The sequence below is a fragment of the Montipora capricornis genome, chromosome 3, assembly GCF_036669925.1.
Source record: "Montipora capricornis isolate CH-2021 chromosome 3, ASM3666992v2, whole genome shotgun sequence".
Taxonomy (NCBI): Eukaryota; Metazoa; Cnidaria; class Anthozoa; order Scleractinia; family Acroporidae; genus Montipora; species Montipora capricornis.
In genome coordinates this window covers 68,124,604-68,147,103 of record NC_090885.1, presented here as the reverse complement: position 1 = coordinate 68,147,103, position 22,500 = coordinate 68,124,604, and the positions used below count along the sequence as shown (strand labels likewise).

Below are 22,500 nucleotides of genomic sequence, written 5' to 3'. Positions count from 1 at the left end.
CAGCAGCCATCTTGCAAGGTCCTCGAGTTTATAAGAAACAATAGGAAACGTTGTGAAGGTAAGAATTCGTAAACTACAGCGCATGATTTTTCACAGATTTCTAAAGCACAAAATGAGACAACTTGGTGAACTCTTCGTAGCAGATCCATGCCGAAATTTTCAAAACTTCATAATTGTTATCGCCAGCGTTTATAATAACAAGAACAATAAACTTTAATAATTATCAAATCAGTCAAAGCTGAGGCACTAATTGAGGACACTAAACGCAGAAATCTAATTAATTTGACTCAGAACGAATTAAACATTGATTTTAGAGAAGCGGGGAAAACCGGAGCACCTTTAGGAGCAGAGTAGAGAACCAACAAACTCAATCCGCATTTGACGTCGAGTCTGGGAATCTAAACCAGTCGACCCCTTGGTGAGAGGCGAGTGGTCTCACTACTGCGCCATCACTGCTCCCTATTCGTTGTTTGATGTAACTATGAACTACCCGTCAACTTCTGTAAGGACTATTATTCATTAAACTGCGATAGAGAAGACTACGTGCAGTTATTTCGATCCAAATAATATGAGGTAACCACCAAATGTGATTCATCGAATGACCTGTTGTCAGTATACAACAGCGCGAGTAAACTCTATGGTTATTTCACCTTCAGGTGCTGAATTGATAAAAGATCGAGGGATCATATTTGAAGGACAGACTTGGAAATATCAAGGATGCGATTTTTACTTTCCGGGGACTCGTTCACGGCACAGTTGCCCAGTAATGACAAGACCCGTATGTAATGTCTACAACGGTTATATCTGCTGCGCTTCTCATTGCCCAGGTATGCTGTTCATTAAGCCTGCTTTTCAAGTAAGACACAAGCACTGGCAAATCAAACACAAAGATGTTTTCACTTACGATGAGCATACGCATTACTTGACCAGCGCAAGCGCACGATCACAAAGTGTTGGCGCGCTTGAATGGCTTGCACGACACCCATTTGGCGTGAAATTCGATATCATCGTGGCTTCGTGGCATCGCGGAAAAAGGAACAACAACAACATTTATTTATACGCTACTATTTGCTATTTACAATTTGTCCTCCCAAGCGTAACAGAGCTAATCGAGTCGGGTGAAACATTGATACATTAATGCATTGACATTGTCTGAAAATATAAGCAAGTTAATTATTAAACTGAGATTAATATTTAAGAACAATGTCATTTGCCGAAAAGCTTTGCTTACGTAGAGAGTTAACATTGTCCTTATCTCCCCTCTCTTCAAGGAAGATATAAATCTTTAAAATAGTACTAGAATAGAAAGAAGATTATATTGGAGGATACACGGAGCGCTCGCTGAGGCGTCCGTATGGCATCACTACAACAAAGAATGAAGAAGATTGCGTCCTTCTCTTGGTATTTTTTTCAATGGGAAGAACAAGAAGCAGAACTGAGAAAACCATGATAAATAAAACAGAAAGGAAAGAGAGCTCGAGTTAGGAAGATTTTTGAATGCCGGAAAGGGCAAGGAGACTTTCATGACCATGTAAAATAAAGCAGAACGCAACTGAAAGAAAAGTGTCTTCACAGGAAGCACGAGTTAACTTACAACTATTATCTTTTGTTGCTTTTTTTTTTTTTTTAATTTTATTTAATAGATTTGCAAACTAAGGCATCAATTACACAAATTCAGTAGAACATGAAATATCCTACAAGGCTTGTCACTCCAGGCCTCTTCCTTACAGACTTCGATGGCTTTTCCTGGCTTGGTCCTCTGCTTATTAGGAATAAGGCTGGGGCTGGGGCGGGGGGTTGGGAGGGCAGTTATTTTGAATAAACGCGAACGTGAGGTGTTATCTTTTTTGCAGCTCTTCAAAATATCACAGATCAAATGAGAGGAAACGTTAGTCTCTGTTCCAATGGCCGTCAAGTGGAATCATTTAGCAGAAACTGCAAGGATGCTAGCAATTGCTCTCAAAACTTAACAATCCAAAATTGTGTCTCAGGTCAGAAATTGTCACTATTTTAGGAAAGTCAGTTTTTGTCTAAGATATGCACAGTCTTGAAATTGAAAGGAAATCTCAAATCGAGCTATCATCAAGCTCTTTACTGAAATAGCGATTACTATGCGAGTTCCTCTCCATTCCAGGCTTCAAACAAGCCGGATAGCCCAGCTGTACGTGGAGCCCTGGAGCCGAGCGCTAAACCTCGAAAGGATGATAAAACATATCGAAATATTAATTATGGCACATATCTAAAATAAATCATTTGCTTCATTTTTGTCCATATTAGGGCTGATTTACAAGGTGCAATTTTGGCGCATGCGACAAGCTTACGACAGGCCTACGTCATTGACGTACGACTGTAGCAGCGTTTTAAATTGTTTTAAGATGCTACAACATTTTTTCTGACGTTCATGACAATCGTAAACGAGTTTTAAGTACCGTGTAAATCGGCCCTTACACAGCCAATTCATGTTAACCTTTTATGCGCTAACCTAGGACGACACTGGTTCCATATCAAGGACATGAAATTACTGAATATGACTGACTCCATCAAAGTTAAGCCATATTGGGGAACTAAAGGATGCTCAAGCCAGTTTCAAAGCTTTCAAGTAACGTTCTTATTAGAGGGTTTGGCACTACAACGCTGTATCACGTATTAGGAATGTTATGGTACGATAAGAAACAACAATTGTCGCTGAACAAGATGGGGTCATTATTGTGACGTAGTAAGTCACCGTGGCAACGGGAAGGCCCCGAAATAACACACTCTTTATTTTGTCTTTAGTTGCACATAGCTAAAAAACAAACCCGAACCCCATTATTGCTGGAAAGTGATCAGAAGGCCAAGATGAAACTCTCTGAAAAGTTAAAAAAAAAGATTATGTACAGCAGATTCAGAGCCACCGTAACTCCCTGATTTTTTTTTTAAGGTGGCTCTAATTCTGATATGAGCAACTAAAGCCAAAATATAGGGTGTATTTGCTGGGCTTTCACGTTGCCAAGGTACTTTACAACGTCATAATAATGACCGCATCATGTTGCTTGGCAATAATCCGCGGTGTTTCAGATGGTATCATAACATTGCTGTTACGTGATACAGTAAGTAGTGCCAACATTTCTAAGGAGAGTGACTTTTCAAAGTGTTGAAACTGGTTGGAGCCACCTTAAGCAAGCAACGTTATTGAGCCACGGACAGAAACCGAAAGTGAGCTGTTTTCCGTTTTAACTTGTCTTGACACCATTGCATTTTATTGCTAAGTATCTTTAATTTTACTATTGTTGACAAATATAGAGTGTTTTCACGTGATGTCACGGCGGCCCTGTCGGTGTACCCAACTAATCCTCCAGGAATTGAGCACTATTATTACGCAAACGTTTTGTTTTGTTTCGGAGAAAAAACAAGGTTACTGATCACGTGAGTGAAAACACTTTCTAGTTTAAAAATCTAGGAGAAACTATTCTCGGTTTTCACGTGACGTCATCAAAATTAAAAAAATAAGGAATTTTCAATCCTTTTGATACTTTAGTTTAGTTAGTTAATACAACAGCTGAAGGCTTATCTTTTCACCAATTTTCAGTTCGATAGCGTTTTTCGTCTTGTGATAAAGCGAGGTTGAATTTCTAAGCTTTTGCGTGACAAGATGTTAAAATGGCGGCCGAGAATACTGTGATGTAATTTATCTGCTGAGATTTTGGATCCAGAACAGTCCTTGAATGGGAGTAAGTACTCATATAGATGTTTATGAGCCCTCAAAAGACGATTACAGGCTTTTTATAGCAAAGGTCGATTACATATGTTTTTTTAGCTTCCGGCCGCCATATTTGTGCCCCTGAGAGGGACACAAGCGTGGCGTCTCCACACAAAGCCTTATAAATTTGATTAAAACATTTCTTCGAATATCTCCCGCACGAAACGTCTTTTGAATATTCATCTTTTTTTACCTTTTTGATTCTTGACTTTATTTGTTGAATGGTTTTGATGATGGTGTGACAGTCAAAACCGGCAATTGACCCTGCATGCAAAATGTACTTTTCCGGTTTCCGCAGGTGGCTCAAAAACGTGGCGCGGTTAAGAGTAGTTTTGCGTATCTGCGTCACTGCGGTTGAGTTTAATGGTGTATGGCTCGACGACCATTCAGCCAGAGAATCTGGTTTATTGTCATTTTCATTACTGCCCTGGGGATTTTTCAGGAGATGCGTCTTATCTCCGTGCTTTCATGGTGATAACTTTAAGTTGGACTTCAACTATCGCGTTTTTCTTGGAGAAAGCTTGATCCTTTGTCATTTTTTCCTCGACGACGTTTGGATGCAATTGAACTAATATAAAAACGACAACAACAACAACAACAACAACAGTATTTGTACTTCTTTTGCTATTTTAAGAATGTAAAAAGTACTTAAGCTGCATGCCTGTCTGATCTTAGTACTATATAGACTGTTTCAAGTTAAGTCAAGTCAATTTTTATTTAACTCACATGAAATATTGTTAGCAATAGAATTCAAATAATTCATGAATCAGTGACACAGGGTCCGAAATTGCGCCTTCCTGCTCACCAATGCGACTAAAAATTGAGTGCTGGCGACCAGAATTTCACAACTGGTGGCCAGTGGGCGACCTGCTATTAAGTTCAGAGCCATTTGCCAACAGTTGTCTTACTTTCTATCCTGCTGATGTCTTTGAAATAAAAATGAAAGGAGTTTTCCCGTTAACTACCTCCATAACGTCGCAAGCAGCCACGTTTTTTTTTTTTTGCGGTTTCTCATAAAATGCATATTGCGGGCGAAAAAACAACGAAAAAACATTCGAGGTCGGATATATTTTGTCTCCAAAATGTCCTCTTTCGAAATCGAAAAATAATGCTTGACACATACACAAAAGTTCAAAACGAGCATTTTCAGGTGATAATTTTTGGCGACCACAATTTGCCATCTGGTGCCTGAAACATGTGAAAATCTTTATCTTGTCGCCAGTTGACGCCCATATAAAAAAGTTAATTTCGGACCCTGTGACATACATTATAATCGAACAAAGATAACTTCGAATTCTCTAATTCTGTGAGTTTGGTTCACCTAAACAGTGACATTAGGGAATTTAAGCAACGACAACGGCGACGGCAACGAGAACGTTAATAATTTGCGCATTTAGTGACCAAAAACAATAGCTTTGCACGCTCTGCACGTGCGTTTTTCACTTTTGTCCATTTCTTTGCCGTTGGCTGCAAAACAACGACGTGAAATAGCACTCGACGATAAATTTTCATTTTCTCCCGTAAATTAAGAGCCGTTCCGACCAGTATCATTTTTGAGGAACTACCACGCCATATTAAAAAGTTTGAAACACGAAGTGGGTACGGGAATTTATAATGTAAACTGACGATCTTGTTGCCGTCGCGGTCGTCGCTGCTTAAGTAGCAGTGAAATTAATCGAGTAGGTTACTCAAGTAACCTACTTGTTTGATTACGGTAATTTCACCTCAACAAATTTCGTTTTGATTTTTAAGAACTCACGTGTCAAGACGAGGACGGTTTGCAGTACTTTGAAGGCGCCTCATGGTCTGTTGGTGCCTGCATGCAGTGCTCCTGTAAGCGTGGCTCGATTCATTGTTCAAGGAAAATAGTTCTAGAAAAGTTCCTTGAATTAATTCCTTTGCAAAATCGACGCATTGGTGCTCAGGTTACGTTTACTGAAAGGTGTAATCAATCGGAGTGCAATGTGGCGCGATATACGGAAAAAAACGCAGATGTTTGTCACGGTGAGTTAATAACAAGTTGATGTTGAGTAATAACCTAGTAAAGCAGTATAAAGCACTACATTTGAAGTGCAGATTAAAGACGGAAGAAAGAAGTGGTCCAGTGGTCCTCTCACTTATCTCGACTGAATTTAAGGTGGCTGAACACAGTTTTAGATACCTATGTCTCATTTACCTGTTTCTCTAAAACACTTGATCCTTTGGTCGCCAAAATTGTAGCAAGCAAGTTAACAATACGAACTTCGGTTTTTTGATAGTTAAGCTGACGTATATGCCGTTGCCACGGCAACATGAATAAATATAAATAGGCCTTTAAAATCGGTTTTATTTATTTGCAGAAAACCTGGTCGTTAGATTTTCTTTATAATTTGCATGCAACAAGCTTGTAACGATGCTCACAAGTTAACATTATTTTAATAATAATTTGACAGAGAGATCTCTAATTCTCCCTTGTTGAAGGTTCACTGGAATATGTAGAATTTCCTCAGTTAAAGTTCAATTTTTTTTAATACTCCCGTTACTTATTTCCTAAAGTACTTTCGTGCCAAATTTCGTTAAAATTCTAACTAGTCGTTCTCGAAAAATAGGCGTATTTCCGAGAAAGCTTTTCCGCATTCAATCGCAATTTTTTAGCTTAGTACGCATGCGCTTCATTTAACTGGGTTCTTTCGATATCAAAGAAAAATCTGCGAATAGCGGAGTTCTTTGCATTGTTACCTTTTCTAACATACATTTCTCATAAAAGACTAAAACACTTTGTTCAATCATGAGGAAAAATAATACAGATAGCGGAAGCATTTCTGCAAATAAAGAAAATCGATTTTAAAGGCCTGTTTATATTTATTCATGTTGCCATGGCAACAGCATATACGTTAGCTTAACTATTAAAAAAACGAACTTAGTGTTGTTAGCTTGAATGCTACCATTTTTGGCGACCAAAGGATCAATGGCTTTAGAGAAAAGGTAAATGAAACATAGGTATTAAAAACTGTGTTCAGCCACCTTAAGCAATAGACTGAAATTTGAATAACAACACTTATACATCTTAAGCCTGACATGTCCGTGAGAAAACCTTTGTTTAAAAAGCATTAACACGAGGCTTTAGGTGTAGAAGTATCGTTATTCAATTTTCAGTGTTATTTATGCAATGGGTCTATTGGCCGTATTCATAAATTGCGGCTAAGTAATTATTCTTTTGTCTTTATGCTAATCATCCTCACTAGCCTCGCTAGCACGAATAAAATTCAGAAGAATTTTTGCTCCAAAGTGAGGATAGTGCGGATGATTAACACAAAGACAAAAGAATAATTTGTTGGCTGTCATTTATGAATACGGTCTATTGTCTACCACGGACACCAGAAAAATTCAGGGCCCGGTTGTTCAAAAGCCGATTAACGTTAATCCCAGATTAAAAATTAACCAAGGAGTTTATTTGTCTACTCCCAGATGTTGTTCATCGCTGATATTCGGTAAAACCTTACATTAGAAGTCAATCTTGAAAAACAAGAATAGTCAGAAGAAACTTTCACCAAAAAGTTGAGAACACGAAACAAAAGTTTACGCTAATCCTGGATTAAGTTAATGGCCTTTCAAACAACCGGGCTCAGGTTTTTTCAACGGGATTTGAACCCAAGCTGCTCCCACTAAACTCAGTATGCATGAATGCATGAATGCTTGCATGAATGTAAATCAGATGTTGCTTTTTGATTGAAGAAACGTTATTTTGAAGAAAGGACTTTAAAGATTGAGACTAAATTTTGCTATCTAATGGCCTCCAGCTTGCAAGTGGAACGGTAAACTATACTATTACGGTGATCGCTGGAAAGAGAATGGAGTCGACTTCTTCTGCGCTAGCGGTTCCAATGAAAGCCAGAGGGTAAGGCCTGGTTGCTACGTGGAAAACGAACAAGTTAAATGCACGGGAGCAATACCAGGTCAGTCCATACGTTGTTACGTTGGCATTGACCAGGTCTCTCATTTGCCAATTATTTTGGGGGGAGGGGATAGGGGTAATGTGGGGGAGAAAGACCTGGAAACGAAATTCTTACTCCTAAGTAACAAGGTCCTTGCTCAAAGCTTGATGACAAGGGATCGTCCGAGTGAGAGTGGTTCAGAGTAGGACCAGAACTTTAGATAATCCCAAATAGTCTGAGAGTGAAAAATATCTTCAAAAGAAGGTTGGAAAATGGAAGATTCGTTCAAACTTCACATGAATTTCTTATGTCGCGTTTTCAACAGCCTAACAGACCGTCCTCGCAGAGGTATTCCCCAACCTCTCCCAACAGGTTTTTTTGGGAGTTTTCCGTTCCCGCCCATTCGACTAGTGAAATATTCAGATTTTCGGGCTTAGTAGTAAACACCATTGAAAAGAGTTCAGTGCCATTGTTGTGATTACAGCTCCTTTGCAACCAAGTTGCAGTTATTGCAACTTTGCAGAAGCATGGAAAGCTATCTTTTCGTCACGAAAAACTAATAATTCCTACCGGTTTTTGTCACAGGAATTAGACAGCTGTCTCTTTTATCAAACGATGAACTTTTCTTGTGTGATAGTGGGGATGAAATCAGACCAATCAGCACCAGATGCAACATTCAAAGAGATTGCAACGATTTGTCAGATGAGAGAAACTGTGAAAAATGTAAGAAATGACATATGAGCTTCACTGTTAACCAAGTCTTGGGCTGAACTGTGTCAAACATCAATGAAAAACTAGATTACCATAACACAAAATACATGTAATATCAATCATTAACAAAGTTAAAGAAATAGATATTACTTCGTGGTTGGTGAGGGCGTACGATTTCTGTTCACGAGTTGTAAAGAATCACAAACCATCGAGTGAGTGGAGCGAATGAGTGAGTTGCGATTCTTCACAACGAGTGAATAAAAATCGTACGAGCGAACCAACCATGATGTTATTTGTCTATTTTATCAGTAATGAGATTTCTTTCAAACAGTAATGACAATAGAGATTAGACGATGAAGTGAAAACTCACACAAATATTCGTTCAACTTCGTTGCTGGAATGCCTTTAACTTTTGTAATTTCAGTCTTGGTTTTTAAAAAGGCTTGCAAGCAGTTTACATCTTGTTTTGCTTTTTGCAAGGTGGCTTGGTTCTCTTGCTCATCGATGAAATTGTCAACTGAACCGGCGTCCACAAACCTTTCCGACAACTTGAAAAATAAAAGGGCAGCTTGCAAGTTTTCGCATCAAGGATAACGTAGTTTCTCGAACGATCACCTCACTAATCAAAAACGCCGATCATCCAATCAGACACCGCGAACGATGATTATTCACTAGTGCAATTTTATCGTTCGCGTTGCTGATTAGTTGTGACTAAAGTCAAAACGATGTTTTCATCACCGTCATTTCTGTGGGTAAATCTCAGTACTTATATGAGAAAAGGCGGCGATCAATTGAGTGGCGTAATATCGGCCAATCAATCACAGACAGACGATGAAATTAGCGAATCAAAGGTCAAAGCAAATACTTGCATCTGGCGGGAGGCGAGGAAAAACGCGTGCGAACAAACCACAATCAGTCTCACGCTTCTCCCTCCCATAAGTGGCAATGTGTAACTTTGCAAAACCAAAGACATCGCAAAATTTAGCTGCTTTAAATGTTTCCAATTGTTCTGTTGTTGTTTCTTAGACTACTGTCCCTATGTTATGTCGTATGGATTTCTGTGGAACAGGACACAATTGGGTGAACAAGTTTTGAAACAATGCTCATTGGTTGACCCCACTTGGACAGGTAACTCCTTTTACATGCAGCGTCATTGGTTAATGCCATTAGAGAATTTTAGAAACGACGAAAGGCTACGACAACGACAACCCCAAAAAGCAGTAATATTATTGGTTAAACGAGGGAAGATGATCGTGCTGCAGTGCCATTCCTCTTTGGTACTCTCCAAGTTGAAGAGACCAAATTTAAGGTTTTGACGACAACGTGGGCATAAAAAAGTGAACTCAATCTGTCGTTCTCTCTTTACTTCAAACCCGTCCGTACCGATCCAGTTATAGAATAATTCCCCTATATACAATTCAATGTAAACAAGATGGTGGAATAAGCGTAGCCGTAATCGTTTCTTAAACTCCCTATTAGCCTTTGACGGGCGACGGGCCCATGCCATACCAGAGGAATAAAACTATTTTGCGTGACCCAAAAGTCTTATTCAAGTAGATAAAACGCAAAATGGGTGGGTTTTTTTTTCGCAAATGAAACACAAGCTTATGATAACTACAGCGGAATGGAAGTGACAAGAACAAGGTCCAAATGGATTTAGCCCATCGCTCGGCAAATTTTTACGATTGTTTAAATTACATCGCATTAAGCCCCCAATTAAAAGAGTAATTATAAAGCCGCTAAAAGAAGAAGTCAAGTCCAGAAGATGGAGAATGAATGGGCATGTAGTGAGGGAGGAGATGGACAGTGATTGTAATGTTACGATGACTGTTAGGGGACTGTTAGGGGAATAGGAAGAGGGGAAGACCGAAAACAACATGGAGGAGGACATTGCAGAAGGAGAAAAAGAATGTTGGATAGGATTTTTGGAATGAGGTGCGGGTTGTTGCATTGCGTTCAGCGCTCATGATGGAGAAAAATTAATGATAAGACATCAACACAAAATGTGCGCCATGCTTTCTTGTTGGATGAAGTAAGCGACATCCGGGGTCTCTTATTTTTACAAATAAGCAATATTGTACAGGACACCTAGTGTAGAGTAACAGGAAATCACTCTTAACACGGGTTTGCAGCTGCCGACATCCAGGCAGAGGTGGAGAAGCCCGCATTGTGGAGGCCCTTTGTGCCACTAGGAGCGCGGAGGCTTGGTGTCGTTGAAAGTGAAGGTGAAGCCCCATTACCAGAAAGATCGCCTATGTTAACCTGCTAAGCCCTGATGTCAAAATGTGTATTGTCTCAACAGCTCTGTATGCATTTGTTTGGTACGTATTAGGAGAATCAGTTGCACCGTTTGGGGACAGTTCAGCTTGTATCAAATCATGTAGGTTGGTTTTTTAGGAGAGAGGAAAACCGGAGCTAGTACCCCCTCCGAGTAGAGTAGAGAACCAACAGACTTATCCCACATGTGACGCCAAGTCTGGGAATCGAACCTGGGTCACATTCGAGGGAAGCGAGTACTCTCACCACAGCGTCATTCATCATCTCATGTTAATCTCATGCACAGCTTTTTGTATTCCTTTTATTAGGAACATTTGGAAGTAACTGCACCAAAAACATTTTCAGAACAATATGGAAGCACAACACCTCTTGCACCTGCGAAAACAAAATTCTACTGGAATATTTCAAAAGCAAGGTGGGTTTAACGAGGTTTGTACAAACAAACAGTCAATTTGCAGTCAGGCCGTCTTGCCCAGGTATTCTGCTGTTTTCGAACAGTGTGTTCTTAAAGTTGTTGTTGTTGTGTTCTGTCGTTAATTGTGTTCCATTAGCCCTGAAAAGCCCCTATGGGGAGTGGTCAATTAAGTGTGTATTGTATTGTACTGTACTGTATTGTGTACTTCTCAATCATGTTACAGAGTTTATGAACTTCATTGAATACAGTTATTACTGAGCTTTCTATTTATTACCCTTATCCGAGGGGACCGGAATTTCCAGCCAAAATCTAGCGGAACTTCAGCTTCACTAAAGCCGCTGTTACACGTTGAAACTTTAGCTGAAACTTGTGTGCAACGGCGCTGCAAAACGAGTTTCAGTCTTGCACAGTGTAATATAAAAGGTCGAAACTTGTTCGGGAACGTTGACACTGGTGCGGGAATGTTGAAACTGGTCTCGAAATGTTGTTAACAGATTACCGCAAAACACCAGTTCCATGGCCTTGCCGGTTTCTGATTGGCTTAAACAGCGTAACGTAACAAAACTGAGCAAGACCAGTTTCACGGATGTTACACGGTAAAACTCCGAGTTGTTTTTATCACCGCTGTGATCTTTGCGACCGTTGCAGATGTAGAAAGCGGCTCTATTCTTTTCATGAAACTTGTTTCGCAACGAAAGTTCGAAACAGTTTCACGAAACCGACCATGCTACACGGTGCAACGCCTCCAGAAACTTGTTTAGCAGCGCCGTTGCACACAAGTTTCAGCCAAAAGTTTCAAGGTGTAACAGTGGCTTAAACCTACTAGTTTTCATGAGATACCATGCATATTCCGGTGACAAAACATTCATTTATAGGACTTGTTTTCGTTGTTATAGGCGTCGTTCCCGCCAATAAGTGATAACGTTTTAAGTATCGTTCGCTATAAAAGCGGCTAAACATTATTTAACTTCGTTCGTTCGTCGTTCATTCGTCAGTTTTCGATGGAGTGTAGAATAAGGCAACGTTAAGCATTTTTCTGTAGGATCATACTGAGTTTCCGGTTCCGTTTCGACTGTATGTAGTTTCGCTCTTCAAAGTCTTTGAGTAGTTTTATGTAGAAAAGTTGAGCTTAGAAATACTGAAACACATAAGTTAATGAATTAAGAGGTCGAATGAAAGAAATGTATGTTTGAAGTGCAGGCTACAGACGAAAGATAGAAGTGATCCTCTTGGGGGTATTTACATGAGACCGGAACGAGCTCAGACCGGTATGAGTTCGTATCGGCCTCCAAACATTTCTTTTTATGCGTTTACATGAGAGCAGCCTGGCAATAAACTCAGACCGGCCTGACTTCTTCTCGGTTGCTGGAGGGAAACGAGAAATTCTCATACCGGTTTGAGTTCGTACCGATCTCATGTAAGCGACAACAAATCTCAGACTGGGTCCAGACGTTTCAAGCCTGTATGCTTTTGGGTCAGCCATATATTTATTTTAAAAACCCAAATCGTTTCATCCCGAAACCAGGCACTGAGCATCTCGTCTCAGTTTCATGTAAACAACTGCAAAAATTTCATACCGGTAGAAGTTCATACAGGCGGCTTTCAAAGGGATTGGAACCCATGACCTGAGCAATGAAGCCACTCAGTAAGAGACAATCTTCCTTTCTTCAATTTTCCAGATAAGTGCGAGGGTCATTTCTGTCTTTCGTAAGTTAAGATATCCTCTGAACAACGAGTCCTACTGTAGATCGAAACTTTTGCTTTCTTTTTATTTCAGAACGAAGAACTGAACACAACTAATTTCTTAAATGTCTCGGAAGAGTTGGCCAGCGCAGGAAGAGCCATTCAATTCACCAACCCTAAAGTGTTCCATGATATGAACAAAGAGCTATTTAAGGTCATAACAAGCCGCTTTCTATCGCCACTCACTCTTCAAAATGCTGACACAGCTTTGCGATATTACATGGTATGAACCTTTTATACATTCATGTGGTGCATGCACTTGTTTCCCACAAACAACTTGTTATGTACAATAAGAATTACACGTATACGGCAAACGCGGAAATGCCTACTTTCATGCAGAAGCTGCAACCGGCAAACGCAAAAATGGAGGGAAAATCATGGACACGTGGTCACTTTTGCCGTTCGCGTTTCACGTAAACGTGATGCTAAATCTCTCTATTTTCCCGATTTTAGCACTCAAAAACGTCAGCTAGCATTTTTAGGAAGCAAATGGTTAGCCAGGAAGTTTTAATTTTAGCTAACGTTCCTACGAAATCCGTTAAAAAGCAATTTCCAAGCGGATACTGAAGAATCTCTCTTTGAACAGTCGTTATATTCATTAGTAGGAACTAAGATATGTTTGTTGGGCGCTTCTGCGTCCTTGCGAATTTCGGTTACTGTGCCTTTCATAATAATAATAATAATAGTAATAATAATAATAATTAAGTGGAGAAGACTGTGTGAACATTGAAGTGAGCAGTCTGTTTGGATACATTGGAGAAAGTAAGGAAAGATTACTTCGTTTCGTATCGGATGAAAATATTCTGGAGGAGGGGTCTACAAAAATAGAAGTGTCTGAAGAGAGAATGTCTAAATACAAGAACAAAGCATTACATGGGCAATTTAAAACAGCTACAGAACAAGTAAGGGACCCAGAATCCTGGGGGTGGTTAAAAAGGGGAATACTAAAAAAAGAAACTGAAGGACTGCTGTACCGCTGCACAAGACCAATCATTACGAACGAATAGCATTTAAAACAGGATTGATAAAGAGGATGTGTCTCCGATGTGTCGGTTATGTGAGAACGAGAAGAGACCGTAAGTCATATTGTAGCGGAATGTAAGAAATTGGCGCAAAGAGAGTATAAAATGTGGCGACATGATAAGGTAGGCCACGTTATCCATTGGAAACTCTGTCAGAAATTCAAGAGTGCTGGAAAAAGAACAAGAGAAAATGGAAAAATACCAAGAATTAAAAAGAGAGATTGGGAAAATCTGGAGCTGCCGAAAAGTAATTGTCGTACCAATTGTCATCGGTGCACTAGGGACGTTCAGCAAAAATTTGAAAACATCGTTGAAGAAAATTGGACTAGATTGCACGTTATTACTACAAAAAGCCTCCTTGTTGGGAACGGCAAGAATCTTGAGAAGAACACTAGACACCTAAGGCCATAGGTCGGGGCTTGCTGCCTAGTTTACAAACCACGTTAACAACATATCGTGTGAATGAACGAAATAATAATAATAAAGCTGTACGGAGCTAGCAAAGGTCAACTTGTTCAAGTAGTAAGAATCTTCTCGTAAGACATTATGGTGTCGTTTGGGCTAGACAAGTGTGCTGTCCTGGAAATGAGAAGGGGAAGACAAGTTGGCATTAGCGGAATAGAACTACCCGACGACCAGCATATCGGGGAAATAGAGGAGGAAAGATACAAATACCTTGGCATCTTACAGTTGGACCAAACTGTCAACACCAAGATGAAAGGCAAGATAACATCGGAGTATATCAAGAGAGTCAAGAGGTTGTGTAGATCAAAACTCAATGGAGGAAACTTGATCGCTGTCATCAATACCTGGGCTGTACGTGTAGTACGCTACAGTGCGGGGATTCTGAACTGGACAGTGGAGGTGGTAGCCAACATGGATAGAACAACTAGGAAGATCTTGGCAATGAATGGCTGTCTGCATACCAGGAGTAATGTTGCGAGGCTATACCTGCCGAGAAAGGAAGGGGGACGAGGACTAATCGGCATCGAGTAGTGTGTACTAAGAAGAGAAAGCAAATCCCCTCATGGCTACCTAAGAGAGAGCACAGAGTGGATGCTTCAAGCTGCGTTGAAGGAGAAAGTGATTGTTGAAGAAGAGAGTCTGCAGGATTATGAGAGGAGGAGGAAAGACGAGAAAGTTAAAAAATGGAAGGAGAAAGCCCTATATGGTGCGTTTGTCCAACAAATATCAGATGAAGCTGGAGAGGAGTCTTGGAGATGGCTCAGGAATGGATTCTTAAAAAAGGAAACAGAAAGTTTGATTCTTGCTGCTCAGGAACAAGCTTTAAGAAGAACTCGATCTAGTACAGCATAGATAAGACCTCAGAGACACTACTGTGTAGCTTGTGTGGAGATGCCACTGAAACAGTAGGACACATTGTCAGTGGATGCAAGAAGCTTGTCCAGAGAGAGTATAGGAAGCACCATGACAAGGTGGCCCTGCGGGTACACTGGGATATGTGCAGGAAGCATGGGATAGAGTGTAATGACAAGTGGTATGACCATCAACCCTTGCCAACCGCAGAAAATGGAGAAGTGAGGATTACCTGGGACATGACTATCTACACCGACAAAGTGTTGAAACATAATCCGCCAGATATTATTCTAGTGCACAAGGACACACAGAAATGGACACTTATTGACATAGCTGTGCCAGCGGACCAGAACATCACCAGAACTGAAGAGGAGAAGGTTGAAAAGTACCAGGAACTAGCATTTAAAATCAGAAGGATTCATGGAGCTTCGAAAATCACAATAATACCTATCGTGATTGGTGCTCTTGGAAGCATATCAAAAGGTGCAAGGACCTGATTTGGCAAGCTAGATGTACCTGATTTCCTTTGAAGTGTACAATTATCGGCCATCCTTGGAACTGCTCACCTGTTGCGGAAAGTGTTGTGTCTCCAAGCTACGGGGAGTTGCTGAGACACAATAAACATTACCCAGTAGAACACCCGACAACTGGAGAGAATCCAATAATAATAATAATATTGAAGTGTCAAAATATGTTAGCATAAAATACTAATACTCATACACTTGCAGACTCTGAAGGTCAATCAGCGGTTGCTTTTGACGCTGCGCCAATCGCTGCAACCAGATCGGTTGAAGGGGTCGGATTCAGCGTTGTGACTGATTTCGATCCAATTTGTCCGTTTCTAATTTCAGCGGTCGGATAACTGTTAAATGAAACGTACCTGTAGGGTGAGGTTTTATTTGGATTCTGTGAGTCACTGGTCGGGAGTAGAGGAGTCATGTGCCCACGCTATACTGGATCCCAACCGTTATGTACTGTGTGAACACTCACATATTCTTTAAAAACTTAACTTCCCACTTCGTGTGCTTTCTCGCGTGACTCGCTAGTGATTAACGTTGAAACATAATGCAGGCTTAAAACGGGATTTGAACTCGTGACCTTGGGATTCGATGATAATTTCAAGACTTCACATTCTCTTCGCAATTCAAAATTTGTGCGTTATATGTAGGTCCGCTATCTATCGTGGCGAATATAATTGAAACCATCGAAAAGTGGATCTCGTTGATGAAAATTAAACCTTAGAGCCAGTGTGTTTATGAAACACTGAATCGTTTGTGTCTTTATGTTTCTTTTCAGAGCTTTATTGACACAATAACGGGGTCTCCACAATACAGGATTAAGAACACCTTTTGTAAAGCGAAATTGGTAAGCTACGCCATGAAAGTGAAGCGAAAATATGAATTATACTTTAATGCACTTTTCATATTCAGCATGAGGCAAAAATGTAAACAAAGATTCCCCTATACACTGCACATTGGGCGAGAATTGACCAACCTGCTTTCCAGGGCTTCTTCTCCGCTCGGCAGAGAAAAGCCCTAGGAACAAGGTTCATAATAGAGTTCTAAAGTGGTAACGTCATAAAAATTTAATTTTTTTAAAATTATGGGATTGTTAGGATATTTTGAAAGAACAACATCTGAAAGGCCTAGTTGCCAAAAACTAGCATTGTGGGGCAAATTGTCCCTGAGATACTAGTCACGCTTTGCTCTGATGACTCTACACAAATCCTTCTACATCTGACCCTGTTCCTAATGTTATGAACTGAAAATTGTGACCTGAAATGCTAATTTTTGGCGAGTTGGCCTTTTGGATGTTGTTCTTTCATAATACCCCGCAAAAACCCATAATTTTTATGACGTCAAGCTTTAGGACTCCTTTGACGGATTTGTCGGTCATTTTTTGCTCCTGGTATGGTTGCCAAAGACCATTTCATTTTTTAGGCTGACGAAAGAAATATATTGGCCAGAGAGGCTGTGGATTTCCTGCGCCAAGCCCCAAATGGAACAGAAGCTCACAGAGTGGGATGGACGTTAAGTATATCGCCTGTTCTAGAGCAAAACGTGTGAGTGAGGATGTTGCTGAATGTATTGTTTACATTCGATCCAGGGTTTTCGTTTGAGGCCGGAGGCAGGACGTTTGTTTACTATTTCAAGTCCGGTGCTGGCACTTTGACGCTATAAATTTGCACATTTTGTTGGCTTTTTTTCCCTGCTTTTTTTTTGTCTTTCTTTATGTGGACGCCAAGAACTTCAAACTAATGAGGAGCCACATCGCTTTAGTTTGCTTACAAAACGGAATCATTTATAGTAATTTTTAGGGGCCCCAGTCCTCCTTGAGGGTTTGCTCTCCCGCCTGACAACGGAAAATAACCTTGTCCGGTACTTTCATTATCAGATCCTGTACTTTGAAAAGCTGTCGAAAACACTGTCCATCGCAAATACATACTCAATACTTAATCATAACCTCAATAATCATCATAGTTGTAACATGATATGGGTCGCTTTGCTCGGGTTCATTTAAGCACGACTAGTTGTTCAATATGGCTATCAACAAACACCAACAAAGAGAGAAAAGTGAGTGGGAATTTAAAGCAAAAAGAACGATAGATGACGTCTCATAATACAACACATTGCTGAAAGGGGCTTTTTTTATTGCACAAATTATCACAGACCTCCGAAAGCGTCTACGCAGTGTTGATTGACAAACCATCCGCATATGCCTAAGGTACCACGCCTCTTCTAAGTGCGTCTTTCTGGTTAAGATCTCTAGTTTAACTACCTGAGCACAAGTTGGGGAGATTGTTTATAAAATCCGCAAAACCGCATGAAACTAAAACATGATTCTCCCCGACTTCAGTGCCACTGATTGTTGCTTATTATTGCCAGTTATTGTTGAGATACCGGTGTGTTCTCTCAAATACATCATGGAATGTAGGACCGCGCCCAAGGAGGCTCAGTCAAGAGTGCACTATGTTGGTCTATGTTATAAGCAGAACCAGAGGAGACAGTAACCGTAACATTTATTATGCTTACTCATCCCATAATATTAAGGGAGTTACACAATAGGCTTTTTCCTGCGGAAGGCCGCGGGATCCAACCCTGGGAGGACCACCATTCGGAGTCGGTCCAGTCTGTAGGACGTTATTGCCGACATGCAACTGATCTGGATTACTGATCGAGAACTCGGAGACCGGGGTTAACTTTCATTTTTCTATTACACTCCAACTTAAAACCCACGCAATTACTAATCAAAACGTATTACCTAATTAACAGGGAAAACTTTAATGAAACGGCCAGAGAGGCTGTGGATTTCCTGCGCCAAGCTCCAAATGGAACAGAAGCTCACAGATTGGGGTGGACGTTAAGTATATCGCCTGTTCTAGAGCAAAACGCGTGAGTGAGGATGTTGCTGAATGTATTGTTTACATTCCATCCAGGGTTTTCGTTTGAGGCCGGAGGCAGGACGTTTGTTTACTATTTCAAGTCCGGTGCTGGCACTTTGACGCTATAAATTTGTACATTTTGTTGGCTTTTTTTTCCTGTTTTTTTTTTTGTCTTTCTTTATGTGGACGCCAAGAACTTCAAACTAATGAGGGGACACATCGCTTTAGTTTGCTTACTAAACGGAATCATTTATAGTAATTTATAGGGGCCCCAGTCCTCCTTGAGGGTTTGCTCTCCCGCCTGACAACGGAAAATAACCTTGTCCGGTACTTTCATTATCAGATCCTGTACTTTGAAAAGCTGCCGAAAACACTGTCCATCGCAAATACATACTCAATACTTAATCATAACCTCAATAATCATTATAGTTGTAACATGATATGGGTCGCTTTGCTCGAGTTCATTTAAGCACGACTAGTTGTTCAATATGGCTATCAACAAACACCAACAAAGAGAGAAAAGTGAGTGGGAATTTAAAGCAAAAAGAACGATAGATGACGTCTCATAATACAACACATTGCTGAAAGGGGCTTTTTTTATTGCACAAATTATCACAGACCTCCGAATGCGTCTACGCAGTGTTGATTGACAAATCATCCGCATATGCCTAAGGTACCACGCCTCTTCTAGTGCGTCTTTCTGGTTAAGATCTCTAGTTTAACTACCTGAGCACAAGTTGGGGAGATTGTTTATAAAATCCGCAAAACCGCATGAAACTAAAACATGATTCTCCCCGACTTCAGTGCCACTGATTGTTGCTTATTATTGCCAGTTATTGTTGAGATACCGGTGTGTTCTCTCAAATACATCATGGAATGTAGGACCGCGCCCAAGGAGGCTCAGTCAAGAGTGCACTATGTTGGTCTATGTTATAAGCAGAACCAGAGGAGACAGTAACCGTAACATTTATTATGCTTACTCATCCCATAATATTAAGGGAATTACACAATAGGCTTTTTCCTGCGGAAGGCCGCGGGATCCAACCCTGGGAGGACCACCATTCGGAGTCGGCCCAGTCTGTAGGACGTTATTGCCGACATGCAACTGATCTGGATTACTGATCGAGGACTCGGAGACCGGGGTTAACTTTCATTTTTCTATTACACTCCAACTTAGAACCCACGCAATTACTAATCAAAACGTATTACCTAATTAACAGGGGAACCGAGGACAACTGGCGAATCCTTCAGCACAAAGTTAACTTTATTGAAATGGTGCCAACATTCGTTATACAAAGGAAACTGCTAATTCTGCAGTTGAACACGGCACCACTTGTTTCTGTCAGTGTTAAGAAACAGACAGAAGTTGACATCACACCCGAGAACAATGGGACGAGGAAAAATCACACGAATTCGAATACGACCAGGACAACAGACAATAACCCGGTAAGGCATCGATCATTAAGTGACTAAAAGGATAAACATAGTTCGGTTCAGTTGTTCCAAAGGTTGTAAACCGAGAGATGGATTGGCTTAACACTAGAATTTATCGGTTATTCCACAGGTAACCCAGGCTCACTGTGTGCGTCACGTAGGTATTAAAATATGGAGAATATATGAGGCGAAGTTTAGGTCTGAAAATTTGCTAGAAAATGGTAATAAAAATCGATAAAACTTATCATGTGGCGAGCTGTTGTTGTCTTTAATACGTACACGAAGTTTCAGGGAAAATGGTCCCCGTTCACCTTCCTTCATAATATAGTGACAAGGTAGGAGACGGAAGCCAGCGTCGGGACTCCGATCGACCCAAAACAAGCACGCTTTTTTCCGCGAAAATCAAATCCAGTCGCTAAATAAACACGCCAGGTTCGTGGAATAGGAATTTCTCTAAACCAAGAATCCACTGAAGCATCTCCAGGTAGCAACGTAGAGCCACCAGACTCCGTAAAACTTGTAAGTTAACCTGCTAAAATGGCGGCCAGAAAGCGTGGTACTTACGAAGTGCCCAATTCAAAATGGCACTGAACTCTGGACGCCTGGTGACGAGTATAATAAGTTCTGGAGGGAGGGGAGTCCCAAATTCCTAAAAACAAAACTCACTGAGCAATTTTTTGGGACTCCCCTCCCTCGAGGGAGACTTATTATACTCGTCACCAGGCGTCCAGAGTTCAGTGCCATTTTGAATTGGGCACTTCGTGAGTACCACGCTTTCTGGCCGCCATTTTAGCAGGTTAACTTACAAGTTTTACGGAGTCTGGTGGCTGCGCGTTGCTACCTGGAGATGCTTTAGTGGATTCATGGTTTAGAGAAATTCCTATTCCACGAACCTGGCGTGTTTATTTAGCGACTGGATTTGATTTTCGCGGAAAAAATCGTGCTTGTTTTGGGTCGATCGGAGTCCCGACGCTGGCTTCCGTCTCCTACCTTGTCACTATATTATGAAGGAAGGTGAACGGGGACCATTTTACCCGAAGCTTCGTGTAGGTATTAAAGACAACAACAGCTCACCACATGGTAAGTTTTATCGATTTTTATTACCATTTTCTAGCAAATTTTCAGACCTAAACTTCGCCTCATGTGTTCTCTATATTTTAATACCTACGTGACGTACACAGTGAGCCTGGGTTACCTATGCTATGCTATGAAGGAAGGTGAACGCGGGCCATTTTCCCCGAAACTTCGTGTACGTGTTAAAGACAACAACAGCTCACCACATGATAAGTTTCATCGATTTTTATTTCCATTTTCTAGCAAATTTCCAGACCTAAACTTCGCCTCATATGTTCTCTATATTTTAATACCTACGTGACGCACACAGTGAGCCTGGGGTACCTGTGGTTATTCTTGCTTATTTCATGATTTGTGCCCCATATATAAAGACCTCAAAGCCCCAACTGAAAAACAATGCATGGAAATCAAAGTTGGGAAAACAACTGTTGAAATACAACAGTTGGAAAATGTTCTCTTTTTCAATATCTTTTCGATTCACTTTTACGAGGTGTGTTTCTTGGGTACTCATTCTGAAGGTCGCGCAGAAAGTTACTGTCACAAAAAATAAACCTAAGACGGCTACGAGAACACCACCAAAAACAGACCAATAGCTCTGCACACCCGCACGTGCGTTTTACATTTTGGTCCATTTCCTCGCCGTTCTCGTCCTGACAACAGAGAGCTTTAGCAACGACGACGGGAATGGCAACGAGAACGTCATCACAAGACATAAATTCTCATTATTGTAATCACTTCACGACTATTCCAAGTTTTTTAACGCGACAAAGGTATGACAGTCCCTCAGGAATAAAAACGTTATGAGCGGCGCTTTTTGTAGGGGAGAAAATGAAAATTTATCTTCAAATGCTGACGTCCTTCATAAAACCTTAAAGTTGGTCATTTCACGTTGTTGTTTTGCTGACGACGTCAAAGAAATAGACAAAAGTTAAAAACGCTCGTGCAGAGCGTGCAAAGCTATTGTCTTTGGCCACTAAATATGCAAATTTGTGACGTTCTCGTTGACGTCGCCGTTGTCGTTGCTAAAGCTCCCTAACGACGCCAAATAATCAAAATTGAGGTTATATGGAAGACGAGAGCACCTCATGATAAATTGGCAATTATCCCTCCAAACAAACATACTGTTCATTCCAATTTAATTTCTGAAAAGTTCATACACACTTTCCATGCCGAATGACGCGAAACAATCACGAAACGATTTCAATAACCGGAAGTTATAATTTTCCGTAACGTTTTTATAGCCGTCGACGTTGTCCTTGCTTAAGTTCTCTTAAAGTAATGGTGGGCAAACACTAGGGGTCATGTTGCAGGGACATGTTGCAGCGACATGTTCCAGAGACAAAAAGGTGTGTAGTACACACTGAGGAGACATGCATTAGGGTCGTGTTGCGGGGACATGTAGCAGACACAAAATCACAACATTTGCACACACATGAAAATGTTGCAGGTACATGCTTCAGGAATATATTGCA

General features: G+C 40.7%; 1 protein-coding gene and 1 long non-coding RNA gene across 2 annotated transcripts in view; one reads left to right on the top strand and one right to left on the bottom strand.

Moving 5' to 3' along the window:
• The window catches only part of LOC138040987 (uncharacterized), a 70,840-nt gene that overhangs the window by 25,285 nt on the left and 23,055 nt on the right, over nt 1-22,500 (top strand). The window contains exons 6-18 of the mRNA XM_068886742.1: nt 1-58; nt 657-827; nt 1,854-1,991; nt 5,492-5,743; nt 7,519-7,674; nt 8,239-8,376; nt 9,391-9,492; nt 10,950-11,056; nt 12,834-13,022; nt 16,435-16,503; nt 17,079-17,200; nt 18,411-18,530; nt 19,741-19,966. The exon at nt 1-58 is cut by the window's left edge and continues 173 nt beyond it. Of these exons, the coding sequence (XP_068742843.1) occupies nt 1-58; nt 657-827; nt 1,854-1,991; nt 5,492-5,743; nt 7,519-7,674; nt 8,239-8,376; nt 9,391-9,492; nt 10,950-11,056; nt 12,834-13,022; nt 16,435-16,503; nt 17,079-17,200; nt 18,411-18,530; nt 19,741-19,966 (1,848 nt within the window). The remainder of the gene's footprint in view (nt 59-656; nt 828-1,853; nt 1,992-5,491; nt 5,744-7,518; nt 7,675-8,238; nt 8,377-9,390; nt 9,493-10,949; nt 11,057-12,833; nt 13,023-16,434; nt 16,504-17,078; nt 17,201-18,410; nt 18,531-19,740; nt 19,967-22,500) is intronic.
• LOC138041009 (uncharacterized) overlaps nt 1-22,500 on the bottom strand; it is a 301,351-nt gene that overhangs the window by 275,661 nt on the left and 3,190 nt on the right. The window lies entirely within an intron of this gene.